Source organism: Cydia splendana, chromosome 5, assembly GCF_910591565.1.
Source record: "Cydia splendana chromosome 5, ilCydSple1.2, whole genome shotgun sequence".
Lineage (NCBI taxonomy): Eukaryota > Metazoa > Arthropoda > Insecta > Lepidoptera > Tortricidae > Cydia > Cydia splendana.
The window spans coordinates 7,138,289-7,152,939 of NC_085964.1; the positions used below are offsets into that span (position 1 = coordinate 7,138,289).

The 14,651-nt window shown below is 37.0% G+C and overlaps 1 protein-coding gene across 4 annotated transcripts in view; it reads left to right on the forward strand.

Annotated features, from left to right (window-relative positions):
- LOC134790553 (piezo-type mechanosensitive ion channel component) overlaps positions 1 to 14,651 on the forward strand; it is a 91,706-nt gene that overhangs the window by 64,981 nt on the left and 12,074 nt on the right. For 3 of the 4 annotated variants that reach the window (XM_063761385.1, XM_063761386.1, XM_063761387.1), the window contains 9 exons: positions 1,781 to 1,925; positions 2,322 to 2,438; positions 2,645 to 2,811; positions 3,172 to 3,336; positions 4,723 to 4,863; positions 5,190 to 5,276; positions 13,197 to 13,344; positions 13,715 to 13,929; positions 14,332 to 14,490. In XM_063761385.1, coding sequence (XP_063617455.1) covers positions 1,781 to 1,925; positions 2,322 to 2,438; positions 2,645 to 2,811; positions 3,172 to 3,336; positions 4,723 to 4,863; positions 5,190 to 5,276; positions 13,197 to 13,344; positions 13,715 to 13,929; positions 14,332 to 14,490 — 1,344 coding nt within the window. Of the gene's footprint in view, positions 1 to 102; positions 280 to 1,780; positions 1,926 to 2,321; positions 2,439 to 2,644; positions 2,812 to 3,171; positions 3,337 to 4,722; positions 4,864 to 5,189; positions 5,277 to 13,196; positions 13,345 to 13,714; positions 13,930 to 14,331; positions 14,491 to 14,651 lie in introns of all 4 variants that reach the window. The other variant, XM_063761384.1, reaches the window with a different exon arrangement.

Genomic DNA, 14,651 nt, shown 5'->3' on the forward strand with positions numbered 1-14,651 from the left:
TTCTTTTGAAAGAGAAGGTCTGTTTAAGCATATAAGTTGATAAAATCGAATCAAACATTGCTACCTGGTAGCAAACAAGTACAAGTGGCGGGGTGTTCACAGCCGTAAGTTAAGCGATATAAGCGTGCCGGAGATCCGTATCCTGGCGCCGAGCATGGAGCGCGGGCTGGACGCGACGCCGCCGTCGCGGCGCGCCTCGCCGCCGCTCTCTGGCACCGACAGCGACGGCGACGATACCTCCGAACATGAGAGCGCGTTTAGCTTGCAGAGTACAGAGAGGTGTAGTGTCTACTGGGTTGGAATTCGTGCTGTGACTGACTTGATAAACCTGTTCTGCATTTTTAGCGAAATGATACTTGAGAGAGACGTTAATTTGCTACTGAAGCTACGGATTTACTGATTTCCTCGTCGCTCTGGATTTTTTTTCTTGATTTTGATGCTCCACAGGGAGGTCTTCATATAAGACAATAAGCGAACGCTGTGATATAACCACCGTATAATCTCTAATACATATGTTACGATAAATAAATTGCCGGTAAACTGATGTAAAAGATCCATAACGTATTCTGAAATGAAGGGCTGTATGGTTTACCCTTAAAAGACGAGTCAATAATTTTTGACAAATTTGTATGTAACGTAATACCCAAAAAAGTCACAGCGCGAGTTCGTTCAACTATTATACGTGTCGTTGTATGCGATGGGCTTGGCTATGTATTGAATTTTCCATATTATATTCTACTCGTCGTATTTCCTACCACTATTATTATTTATTATATATACTCACAACGTGTCGCTGCTTTCGTCGTTTACCTACTATGTTTCTAGGTAATATAAACAGGTAAGTTTCCAAATATGTCAAAGCTAAACTATACCTACACGTTAACACCAAACTACACTTCAAACCAATTCTACCATTAAAACGCTGCTATATACTTACAAATTAACACTTTTTAAACCTACTTTTTCCACCTATCACACTCTACTCAACACCAGTGGCATGGCGTCAAAATGCGTCAGTTGGGTTTGCTTTTTTTCTATTACTTAGTTTTCCTCCTACACTGTTATGGGTCGATTGAGCGAATAAACCTAATGTTCTACTGTTTATTTTCACAACCAAGTATGCCGACGATTGTTCTGTACAGCGATCGGTTACTCTCTGCTGGACTTCGCTGTGTCATACGTGACGCCAACGGAAGATATCAGTGACATCAGCATAAGAGGAAATCAGGCCTGAAGCTCTTGGATAAGACTTGTTCAAGTGGTTTCAAATAAGCAAACCAGCTGACGCTTAGCTACTGTTCTACGCACTGTTAAATAGTTATTTGTTTTACAAGGGGGCAAAGTTGTTGTTTAACCGCTCGTGCTAATATTGATACCCGAGCAAGCGAAAGATCACAAAGTTGAACCACGAGCGTAGCGAGTGGTTCGAAAATGGAATCTTGAGCGTTGCGAGGGTTTCAAAGCACGAGGGTTAAACAAAATTTGGCTCCGAGTGAAACACAACATTTTTCACCACACCAACCCGAAGCAAATATTAAATGTAAAATATCAAACAAAATCAAATCCAAATGAATGTTTTTCAATATTTATCATCCAAAATCATCATTCAAAAGTCAATTCTACCAGCAAACATAAGAAAACAACTCAAAATTTGCATTTGATTACTTTGTCTCACATGTGAATAAAATGCAACTTTGCTATCAGTTTTTGAAGTGCAAAGTAAGCCTTTCCGAGCTGGTGTGGTGAAAAACTAGTTGTATAATGGTTGTACATATTGCAGCAAGGACCTGACGATACTGGAAGAGCAAGAAGACTCGATGTTCAAGCAGGGCCGCTCGCCGTTCCTGCATCTCACGTACGCCCTGTGGTTCGCCGTCTTGGCGCACACCGACATTGTTTGCTACATCATGGTTTTCATAAACCAGGTTAGTTATTATCAGGTCATGGTAGTCTACTTTTGCGTATGCTTTTCCAAGTTGGACCACAAACTGCATGAAATATTGGGACAGTTCTCGCCTTTACAGGTCACATACACTCAGCAGCAGAAGTTGCTAAGCTAAAATGATCTTGACGTGCCTTTATTCTTAAGAGAATAAGAGCATGTCAAGGTAATTTTGAACACCTCGCCCGCTTAGCCACTTCTGCTGCTGACTGTACACTATTTGTTACGACGCCTCAAAACCTCCTCACACCTTATAGTCCACGCATCCCACAAACACGATATCTGATCAGCAGAAATTACCAGTCTGTTTTTGGCTGTCTCATTTCGAGTTGATGAAGATTAAAGCAAAAAAAAAGTAGCATTTTATTGTTTGTTACAGATTCAGTCGGCGACAATTTTATCGATACCTTTGCCGTTGATGGTGTTTCTGTGGGGCACCCTCACCATACCTCGACCGACCAAGACGTTTTGGGTTACTCTCATTGCATATACGGAGGTAAAATACCACTATAATTTGTTGTTATCTTTAATATTCGTTAATTTTGAAACATTTTTGTGGCAGCATAGCTTTACCATATAAATCCATTTACACAAGGAAAATAGTTCATAAAGATCCATTTAAACGCTTACCTCTCAATATGCGTTCAGTCCTAAAAACACGGTAAACGTAAGTTCCAGCCCTAAAACCAATGTGATTCCCAGGTAATCGTCCTCATCAAGAGTATGTTCCAATTCGAAATCCTACCGTGGAACCAGAAGGTTTACCCCGTCAACATGCCGTTTACTGCCCCACGCATCATTGGCATCGAACGAAAAGGCAATTATGCCCTCTACGACTTGCTGTTGCTACTCATTATATTCTTACACAGGCGAGTAACTTACTGTTCTATATTCTATATAGAAACCATACGGTGTACAAATTATGTTGCTGAACCTGTAGGTGTAAAATAAAATGTATAATTTTGTCCTAAAACTTGAACCTTCTTCTTTGCTTCTACAAACTTGTTGGCCCGCGGACCACAGCGATGCCTCTATTTCCTTTTCGATAGCCGGATGGTATCGAATTCGGTTCTTTTCGCGGGTCTTAGTTTTGGACTCCTGATGTTCTAGACTAACAACCTTGCTAAAATATATGACATAAATTTCAGTTTACCAACAACAATGTAGCGTATTATTGTCTTTCGATACGTATTTATAGCCCTGAAGCTAATCAGCATTATTCCCTCTAGGTTCATGTTGAAATCCCTTGGTCTGTGGAAGGAATCGAGCCCTGAAATCGACCTCCGCGAGGACACGGAGTACCCGCTCACATCCGAAGACACGCAAATGATTGTAGAAGGCAAATCGGAAGACGTCGGCAAGAAATACGTGCAGTTGCACGATCAATCCGGCCCGTGAGTATTGTTATTACACAATCTACTGATGAATAGGCATAGTGTCTGGCCAGCTAATCCGGTCAACCATTTCTTTACTAAGCGCAACAGGGATATGACAGGCTTTCTGTTACAACGATTGGGCGACCAAACACTATCAATATTATAAAGACTATGCTTATCCTATCCTAATTCAAGACCAATGATAATGAATAAACTGCTACCAACTTAAATTATCCCTCCCAAATTTCCATAAACCTTTCCCAAAAATCTTTACTCTATGGTTTGGCTATGGTACTCAATTTTCTTTCGTGCAATTATAGAGAAAGTTTATGTGAAGGTTGACCCGCCAAAAATATTACATCGCCCGCCATTAAGGGACTTCAGAAGCTCTTATAATGGTGCACTACTACCAACTTACTTATGTCGTTATCTGTGCTAGCTACTACTACTTAGTGTCGTAACTAATGTTTGTTATACCATTGTGCGGCGCGTCGAAAGGGTGACATGATTTTCCGATCCTACCACACACAACAGAGGGTACATAGTATTATGTCGACTTAGATAGTCGTCACTGGCTGGTGAATCGGCTGCGGCACGTGGAGGCCGCGCTGCAGGCGGCCGCGGTCGAGCTGCGCGCGCCGCGCACCGACCCGCGCGTCATCCGCCTCGCCTGGCTGCGGCTGTACCCGCACCATAGCCAACTCAGCGAGTAACTGTTATTTCCACTACAACTCGTATACGTATACAACTAGCTTAGCGAGATTGTGTAATGTTTCTATGTAGTTCAGTATAAATAGAGAAGTAGTTGTAAGAATTAGAGCGCTATCGAAAAGGACCTATACCTACTTGAATATATATAGCACAATGAAGTAGCCATACATACGACAGACGTGGCTAGACGATATAGTAGAGAAAGTGTACTCTGTGCTTAGATAGTTTGAATAATAATTACACCATAGTTACTTAGCTAATTTAAATAGTATAAAATCAAAATTTGTAACGGTACTTATAATATAAAGTTCATGTGAGTGATAATTTAGGCTACAAATTCTGAAATTCTTCCTGTGTATTCCCATATTCCCATATTTTTCCTATCCCCCAGACCCGAACCTGTCATTGGTATAATACTATACATATTTGCTGTGAAATTATAAATTTTCCTCGCTTAAAGGAAAAAAATACGACTTACACATATGTAGATTAGATTACTTTCTTCTTCTTTCCAAGTTCTTGAATTCTTTACGTATATCATCATCATCATATCAGCCTTTTATCGCCCACCGCTGAGCATAGGCCTAGTAGGTACGCCACTTATCCCGGTCCTTATATGCCAGCAATTTTCAGCAATGGATTTATATGGTAAAACTCAGGTGATAGCGATTTCTTGTCACTGTCATGTTTCAGCCTTGACGAGGCAGCGGAGAGACAGAGCCAGAGGACCGGCTCGAGGAACGATCCCGAGGACGATCAAGAAAGGGAGCAAATGTACCAGGAGCAGGAGGCCGGGCCGTCCAGGCCGCCCGAGGACGGCGACGACCATTACAAGTGTGTATACTATATTCCCTTTAATATATATTATATCATTTGGTTTGGTGTGTTTATTCCATTCTAAAACTAAATGATTCTGAGAGTGGGCAAAAATGTTCCGGAAAACGCCAATTTTTCCTGTGGACAATATAGATTTTGTATTTTTTACTATGGGTTTTATTGCACAGCTATTAAGAAGTACGTTTGAACAAGGCTAATTGGTTCCAGCTCGAAAATTAGGATCTAAACTCCATTTATTTTATGATGTCCACAGGAAAAGTTTTAGTGAAGAAATTTTATATAATAGGTAACTAATAACTCCAACATTGTATACTTTGTTACAGAGTAAATGACGATGAGGAGCCAATAATCGCCGTAACGACGACGCTCGGCGACAAATATCAACATTACCCTGAACTCATGTGGCTGTCGTAAGTGTTTCTGTCTGTTCTATCTAGTGTTCAACAATGTTCAACAAACAGTACAGTGCTAGTGAAGAAAGTGCAATAAAACGAGCGCAGGAAATGGACCTAAATACTTTATTTGCTGACCGGGTTTCTTCAACATGTTGTTGTTGGTGGACAATTCAACTTAAATATCTACTAGGGTTATTTCAGTTATACCCTAAACTGTTATTAATGATAACTGATAACCTTAATTGGGTACTATCCTGCCTGCCAGCTTGCCAATTCCGACCGCAAATTTGTGGCGTTCCATGCGCAAAGGGTTCTAATGCTCCATGTCCACCCTTCTCCGCTGGAAAGACACATTATATATAATCCGACCCGCGCTAATGAACAGGAGGCCTGAAATATGTTATTGTTATCGTTGCGTAATGCATCGCAGCCATAACATGTTCTGTCAGTTTTTAGTTTTATGATATATTTTTAGAGCTACGTAGGATATACAAAACTGTTCACTCTTATGTTGGGTTATTACCGGGTCGATGATGAAAACTAATACTTGTACCAATATTTTAACTTTATTCATTTGTTATAAACATAATAACAATCAATTTACAATCAAATATTCAAGACGTCTTCACTCTAACTTGTCCGTACTCGAACTGGCCACTTGTCACTGGTATACCCCCTTTTTATTACAATTCAACATGGCGGGAACCAGTGACAAGTATGAGTCAATTGATACTCTTTTATAAATTATTCATAAACAAAAGTAAGAATGATCAAAATATAAGCTATTAATAAATAATGATCCTTACAGCTCGGCCATCCTGTTCGAGGCGAGACCCTTCGCCAAACCTTAATATAAAATAGTTAAAAATAATGATAAAAATAAAGACAAATTTATGAAAATAATGAATCAAAATGTATACATTAAAACAAACCAAGATTCACTGATCCAATATTACTATGTGAATGATATTTATGCACATAATATGCATATTAAATAATAATAAGTAACAAGAGAAAATAAAATTACAAACACGTAATACTCATGTGCACTCATGATTGCACGATATATACTATTAATAAGATTATAATTATAATGTGTATTATTGTTAATTATTAGGCATTAATAAAATGATAATTAATGATAATTAGGAAATAGGTGGCCGATACCAGAACATAATATTATTAATCGTTCAAATTATGGTTTTCGAAGAATTTTCACAAGTCTGTTATCAAGGTTATAGAAACTATATGTCATCATAGAAACGAATAAATTTAATTAGTTCGGCCTGCAGAAATATAACAATATATTAAACAATAAAAAAAATCATACGATAAGCGTAATAGACGGTACACTATGTTTCATTATGTAATAGTAAGATTACGCAATCTAGCATTATTAAGTTTTCTTTAACACTTGTTAAATTTCAATAATTATGATCAAGAAATATAATATAATATACGTACACAACACCATTCACTTTCGCACGTAAATATTCAAACCGCTATACATGGATCACTTCCCCAACAGAAGATAGTTGCGTCACCGCGGGTTGCGCCGTCTGCCTAACCGACGCCACGTTCTCATTAACTGCAATGGTGCCACCGACCACGCAAGCTCTGCCCACTGCGATAGTGCCGTCGACACATCTGAAGCTGTCCTCGATGATGATGCCGCCAACCACGCTGATGCTGCGCAACACGGGGCACCGGATCTCGTGCCGCTACTAGCCGCAGCTTCGCGTGCCATGATGCCAGCATTCGAAGACTCTGCGGTGTAGTCAACGATCGTACTTCTGCGTAGAAGCACCTTAGTTCTGCTAAGGAACAGGAATGTCATCACCCTGGCCATCTCACCTAGGCACTCCTGGGTCGGAAGTGATTCCACACCCCGACCCTCTCACCTGGGCACTCCTGGGTGGTAATGGAATACCAAACCCTGGCCCTTTCACCTGGACGCTCCTGGGTCGTTCTGAAACTTTCAAGACTTTCTTTAGATATATGAAATTAAAACTTCCTTTTTTAAATTATTATTGAATACTCGTGGTTTTATTTCATTGATTTATTTAATCATTAATCTTTATAGTTATATGGATTTAAGCATGTTATGAATTTATTGTTTCACGTTTCAATTATTTTAGTACATAAACGACATGGCTACCAAATTGTACCTAATTTGTATTAATTATTATAATATTTGTAAATAAAATAGTCCACAATTCACTATATCATGTATTGCGCAATAGGGTTTAATAATGAAAATAGGGCATAAGTGTCACATCTCTATAAAGAATGCATGGTTCTGATTTTATATCTTCGGGCCCAGCCCGTAGTTGACATGAATGCAATCATAAAAGTGACAAATTATGTATTTTTTGTTTGGGCTACTGATTATCTGATGATATAATATGTTGATTTAAATTAACACAAACTTTTGATATTACTTCGAACGTTACCTGTTGCCAACGATTTTATTGTATTAAGATATCTTATTGTAGAGGTAGTTCTATTAACCTGCTATTATCAACAGTCAAAGTTTTATATTTTAATATGAATGCGACCGACTAATCCTCATTCGAACCGCTTACACGCCTTAGGTCATAAATATAGCCATTAAAGATCCATCAAGTAGGTATAAGAACATAAACTAAGTAACCGTTAGGTTTTATAAATTTGAATGAACGAATGAATAATTTTATTACAGAACTTTGTAACTTCATTACAAGAACAAATTCCTCATCACATAAAATGGATTTAAACATCAGACATAAACTAGTTAATTAATTATTCCACATGAATGATGAACATCTACATTGCGATTTATTTTTAAAAGTATTTGGTCATTATAACAATACTCTTAGCGAATCTAGATCGAATAATATTCATGTTACAAAGTGACTAAGAAATACCATGTTTGTTTTTTTTTCAACAGGTTTTATCTGAACCAACAAGTTTATTATTGTAGTTGAGTTTGAATACCAAATATTTAATTTCCAGCTATAGTCGTGATTTTTTTTTATTTTTCAGAAACTAAAGTCTAATAGGTATTACGGTGCATTTGTTATCCTAATTCCTTATTCGGACATATCTAAAGAATTAATGATAATACTAATTAAATCAGATTCGACAATTAATGCATGTAATTATACTAATTATGTATGTATGCTTGGAGTATGTTTATTATTAAAATTATTCTGGTTGTACGAAAATAAGACTTATTTATAATACTATTTTACTAGATCGAGATATTCGTACATAATTAATGTGAGACAAATTAAGAACCGTTTTCTGAAGCCTCATTAAATAAAAACTATATATTTAATTTTTGTAACTTTATAACTTGTATTGAAATTGACATTCAAATAAATGGGACTTTCTTATGAATTATCGATTATCGAACACGGTATTAGAATACATATAAAAATATGTAAATTCACATATGCATAATAATCATGTTTAATTGTCAAGTAATATTGAACAGTTTGACAGTATATTAAAAGCGAAGCACCTTATCAATTATTATTTGATATATAAAAGTTCATAATGATGTTGTACTATGGTGGTTTAAATAATGGAAGAAATGAGTTCCCGTGTAAATTTAAAAGCTTTACTTATGAATTAAACATAACAACATTTATTTCTTTTGCAGAGAATTTACCGTATATTCCTCAGTAATAACCATTGGTTTTATATATATTTTACATTATGAATGTCTAATCTCTATGGCTCACGCGCCCAGCCAAGTTCAAGTTGAACATTAAGAAAACGGGCATCATTAATCTACTCGTATATCGATTTCCATTACATGTAATTTTATATTTACGAACGAGCGATAATCGTTGTTTCCTTTATTAATCAAGTGTCGTTATCTATTTCCTTCGTCTCTTTTTTTTTGTAAATATAAAAGTATTATTACAATCTTAGGATTTTAGCAACTCGTGTATAACACACATAATATGATATTTCATACCGTTTTAATCTAAACTGCACTCAGATGAGAACTCAACATATTAGTAATAGACGTGTAGAAATTTTATTAATTTTTCTTTGCTTATTATTACTGTTTATTATGTTTTTATGATTAAATTATACTGATATATGGTTGACTAATTATTTTAAATTGTTGTAAATATATTTATGAAAGTTGGAATAAAAGTGTAGCGCATTCATCCACGCGCGTCAAGTCTCACACGTTCATCCACGTGCGTTTAAGTCTCGCACGTTCATCCACGCGCATTAAAGTCTCACACGTCCATCCACGTGCGTTGTATATTGTGTATACCTACACAAACACATCGATTCCACAAGATTAACATGGCGCTTCTTATCTACTGATACTAGTGTCTGCACATACGTCATCGACTCTTTATATGAAAACCACTCAACGTATAGCTCTGACTCTATACATATGGCTCTACATATGGCTCTACATATGGCTCTACATATGACTCTACATATGACTCTACATATGACTCTACATATGACTCTACATATGACTCTACATATGACTCTACATATGACTCTACATATGACTCTACATATGACTCTACATATGACTCTACATATGACTCTACATATGACTCTACATATGACTCTACATATGACTCTACATATGACTCTACATATGACTCTACATATGACTCTACATATGACTCTACATATGACTCTACATATGACTCTACATATGACTCTACATATGACTCTACATATGACTCTACATATGACTCTACATATGACTCTACATATGACTCTACATATGACTCTACATATGACTCTACATATGACTCTACATATGACTCTACATATGACTCTACATATGACTCTACATATGACTCTACATATGACTCTGCATATGACTCTACATATGACTCTACATATGACTCTGCATATGACTCTGCATATGACTCTGCATATGACTCTGCATATGACTCTGCATATGACTCTGCATATGACTCTGCATATGACTCTGCATATGACTCTGCATATGACTCTACATATGACTCTACATATGACTCTACATATGACTCTACATATGACTCTACATATGACTCTACATATGACTCTACATATGACTCTACATATGACTCTACATATGACTCTACATATGACTCTACATATGACTCTACATATGACTCTACATATGACTCTACATATGACTCTACATATGACTCTACATATGACTCTACATATGACTCTACATATTACGCATAAGCGTAGTTTTAAGTTACAACTTTTCAGTACTACACGCAACTTCAAAGATTAAGGTCCTTTGTTTTTCATTTAGGTACCTAAGTATGATTTGAATTTACTACTATTACAGAAAAACAAAAATAATAAAGATGTAGCAAACGATACTGTCCTGTCAGATAAAACACAGGAGATTATTAGTGGTTTGCAAGACTTAACGTCATTCAAAATATTCACATCCTATAAATAAAGGGGTAAATGAGTTTCTAAATGTTTAAAGTATGCGTAGCTCGCAATCAAATATTATATCAAATAGTTAAGCATATCGATGTCCCATCGACCTCGCATTTCTCCATGATCATCATGGTAACACACATACATTTATATACATTGATTAAGTACTCGTGCCAAAATTACTGGCCCTTACAAGGTTGTTATGATAAAAAACTGATTACATTAAGACTTGATGACATACAGTCATACAGTCTAAACAAAAGGTGACAGGTTATTAAATTGAATCCATTGAGATGCAAGTTCACGATATCTAGTATGTGTAAATTGACACAAAAAATACTTAATGCTCAGCGCACAAAGTTACGAGTTACGTATGTTGAGGAGTGTGCAATAGAAAAACAATAGAAAAATATTACATAAGTACATTCGTTAACGAGTTACTACTCGTGTATTCAACAAACGACATACGCTCCATAACATGGAGATTTAATATAGATGTATGTTCATACCAGAGTTGGGCAAAATTAGTTAAATTAAATAAAATGAGAATGGTAACGTTAGTTTTAATAACGGCAACTTATTTTGTCAATTTATCATGAGTTTACCAATTAGCTTGAATTCGACATGACACACTTATGAATTTATCATCGACATGGTTTTGGAAGTATTTTAATTATTCGAGCAGATGGTTATCATGGTTATTCAAAGTAACGTTTTAGTTGATAAAGTTAGAATAAGGTTCGTTTTACGACCGCTACTTCCTTTATTCCTTATGAAATCATTTGACTGAGCTTTATTTTAGTTTAATCACAGATCGCAATTATAAGTGCCCAACTCTGATTCATACTATTAATACGTTTAATATCCGATATGTCATAAAGGTGTTGTATTTCCATACAAGAAGGGAAAATAATTATAACTACGTGTTCTAGTAGTTTAGCTTCATCGAGGCTTTCATAAGTAATGCTGCGTTGGGCAGCGTCGCTGAATGAAAACCGATATCGGTATAAAAGCACTAGGTTAAAAAAAACCATGTTAATAGCTAATAGCACTAGGTACACAAGTTACATAACGTAACCCTGCATTATGGTTTCCAATTTGGACTTAGATCGTCACGTTATTTTCTTTTAAATAATGTATCGTCTTGTCGGTCTTGTGCGCATGGAATCGCAATATTATGTATAAACTTACATAGTGACCAGAATGATTTTAAAGTGAAGTTCCGAAAGGTCTTATATTATAATGCCCAACATTTTAATAAAAGCAATATCTTAGATGCATTCGTAACAATATTACGTTATACACTGACGCCAATCGCGTTTAAAAACTTCATACTAGAGGCATTGCTAATACAAACTCAACAGGGGTTTACTTCAGAGGTATTCAATTGGCAAGATTTAATTTTTAGTTTACTCATCGGTGTCACGGTTACAAAGCCAGTGTATTCATACAATTTTAGTACCGCAAACTGACCTCAAAAGGTGCAACAGATCGTAAATCTTAATGTACATAAAACAATATCCTACTGTAGTTTGCTACTACAGTTGTACTATGCTATTTTGCTACGCAACAAAACTAAATAATGAGTCCTTAGCCTGAGTTTGAAATAATCGATGTGGTACACCATCATACAATCGAGTTTGATAATATAGAAACATTATAATGACATTCGATCTAATTTTCACTGACTCATATGTAATATTCAAAAACGCTTAAATGACAACTGTAGATTTTAAATTTAATATTTTTATTATAAGTGAGACTACCTGGCATCCGTTCGTACGTTCTTTCTACACATACATATACCAAAATTGGGCAAATCATCATCATGATCGTTAATAATATATACAGTATATTTAATACAGATATGACGGTACGTTCTTAAACCAATTTTATTTAAAATGAAAGGGAGTAAAAAAAAATATATAAAGAAATGACTTACCAAAATTTAATACACTTTCCGGTAAACATAGTTTACTCACTGATACAAACGAAAAAGAAAAGAAAACCTTACGTTCGTGCGGCGTGGCAAAAATCCTATCGATTTTTGTTAGATCCAACTTCTGAAATTGTTGGGTTATTACCGGGTCGATGATGAAAACTAATACTTGTACCAATATTTTAACTTTATTCATTTGTTATAAACATAATAACAACCAATTTACAATCAAATATTCAAGACGTCTTCACTCTAACTTGTCCGTACTCGAACTGGCCACTTGTCACTGGTATACCCCCTTTTTATTACAATTCAACATGGCGGGAACCAGTGACAAGTATGAGTCAATTGATACTCTTTTATAAATTATTCATAAACAAAAGTAAGAATGATCAAAATATAAGCTATTAATAAATAATGATCCTTACACTTATTAGATCACTTCGGTCTTGCAAATCGGGTATTCTAGTGTTAAGATATTTTTCCATGGGCCCACTAGTGGCCTGAAATAAAGAATTTTAATTGTACATTAGGAAACCCCTGATGTGCAGTATAAATAAATCTGTTTTACTACACAGGGTGAAGCGCTATATGCGTCCGATGAAGAGTTTCTTCCAGCGAATGCTAGCGCCGGGCGCGCGCGTGACGGCCGACGTGTACGCCTACATGTTCCTGTGCGACTTCTTCAACTTCCTCGTCGTCATCTTCGGCTTCGCTGCCTTCGGGGTGAGTGTAACACCCCGCTTTCCACCCAAAAAGAGACGGAGACAACGGACTGAGCGGACCGGAGTAAAATGGAATTCCAATGGAGTTCCATTCGTTAGAAGCACATGTATGCATTTCACCATTGCGAGCTAAGCGGACTCCAATCCGAATGGAGCCCGTTCCGCTCGCAGTAGAAGGCGGGCATAATAGCTCTGTCGTCGTACGTGTGATGTTGCCACCGGGCCCGCGAGTGTACGCCTACCCTACATACTCCTGTGCGACTTGAACTTTCGTCTATTAGTTGTTGATCTTTTGTCTTTATCTGGCATTTTAACTACGTATTTGTTTGTGTTTTATGAATAACCGTGTAAATGTATTATTCCTTTTACAGACCCACCAAGGTGACGGCGGTGTGAAAGCGTACCTAGAAGAGAACAAAGTCCCGATCCCGTTCCTCGTGATGTTGATCCTCCAATTCGCGCTAATAGTCATCGATCGGGCGTTGTACCTGCGCAAGTTCATGTTGGGCAAGATACTGTTCCAGTACGGGCTCATTATAGGCGTGCACGTGTGGATGTTCTTCGTACTGCCCTTTATTACTGAAAGGTGAGCCAATTATACAATGTGGTTGGCAACTGTCAAAGGTTTGCATAGATGGCGCCATCATAGCTTACCCCTTTCTCTAGTAGAGTTCTATGAGATTTGGCTTAAAGCACTGGCATCCAGGGCATAAAATTCTATTAAAAAAACAAGAATTTGACACAATTCTAGGGATTGACAAAGCAAGCTATGCTGGCGCCATCTGCTAAATACTTCGACCGGGCAAAAACCCCATTCATTGGTCATCAATATGTACTGTCACTTCTATAAAAGTGTGTCCATGAACCAGTGCTACCAGTAGCCCCAGTGGAGTAGTAGTGAAGTTTTACGAGAGGACTATTTTCAATGACCCGCATATAAGTATATCCAGGTCATTCTTCCTAATAATGTTGACGTCTATCTTTGCAGAGCATTCAACGCGTTGCTTCCGCCTCCGATGTGGTACATGATAAAGTGCGTGTACCTGCTGCTGTCCGCGCACCAGATCCGGTGCGGGTACCCGCGCCGCATCATCGGCAACTTCCTTTGCAAGTCGTACGGCTTCCTCAACATGGTCTTCTTTAAGTGGTACGTAACACTTAGAGGAGTTTAGGTGGGTTTTTTTTTTTGGGTTATGAAGTGCGTCTACTTGCTTTTGGTGCTACTGTTGTAATAAAGATGAAAAGTGTTAATGATTACTTATGATAAGATAGGTCACCCATAGGTGGTACTGGTACATATATTTTAAC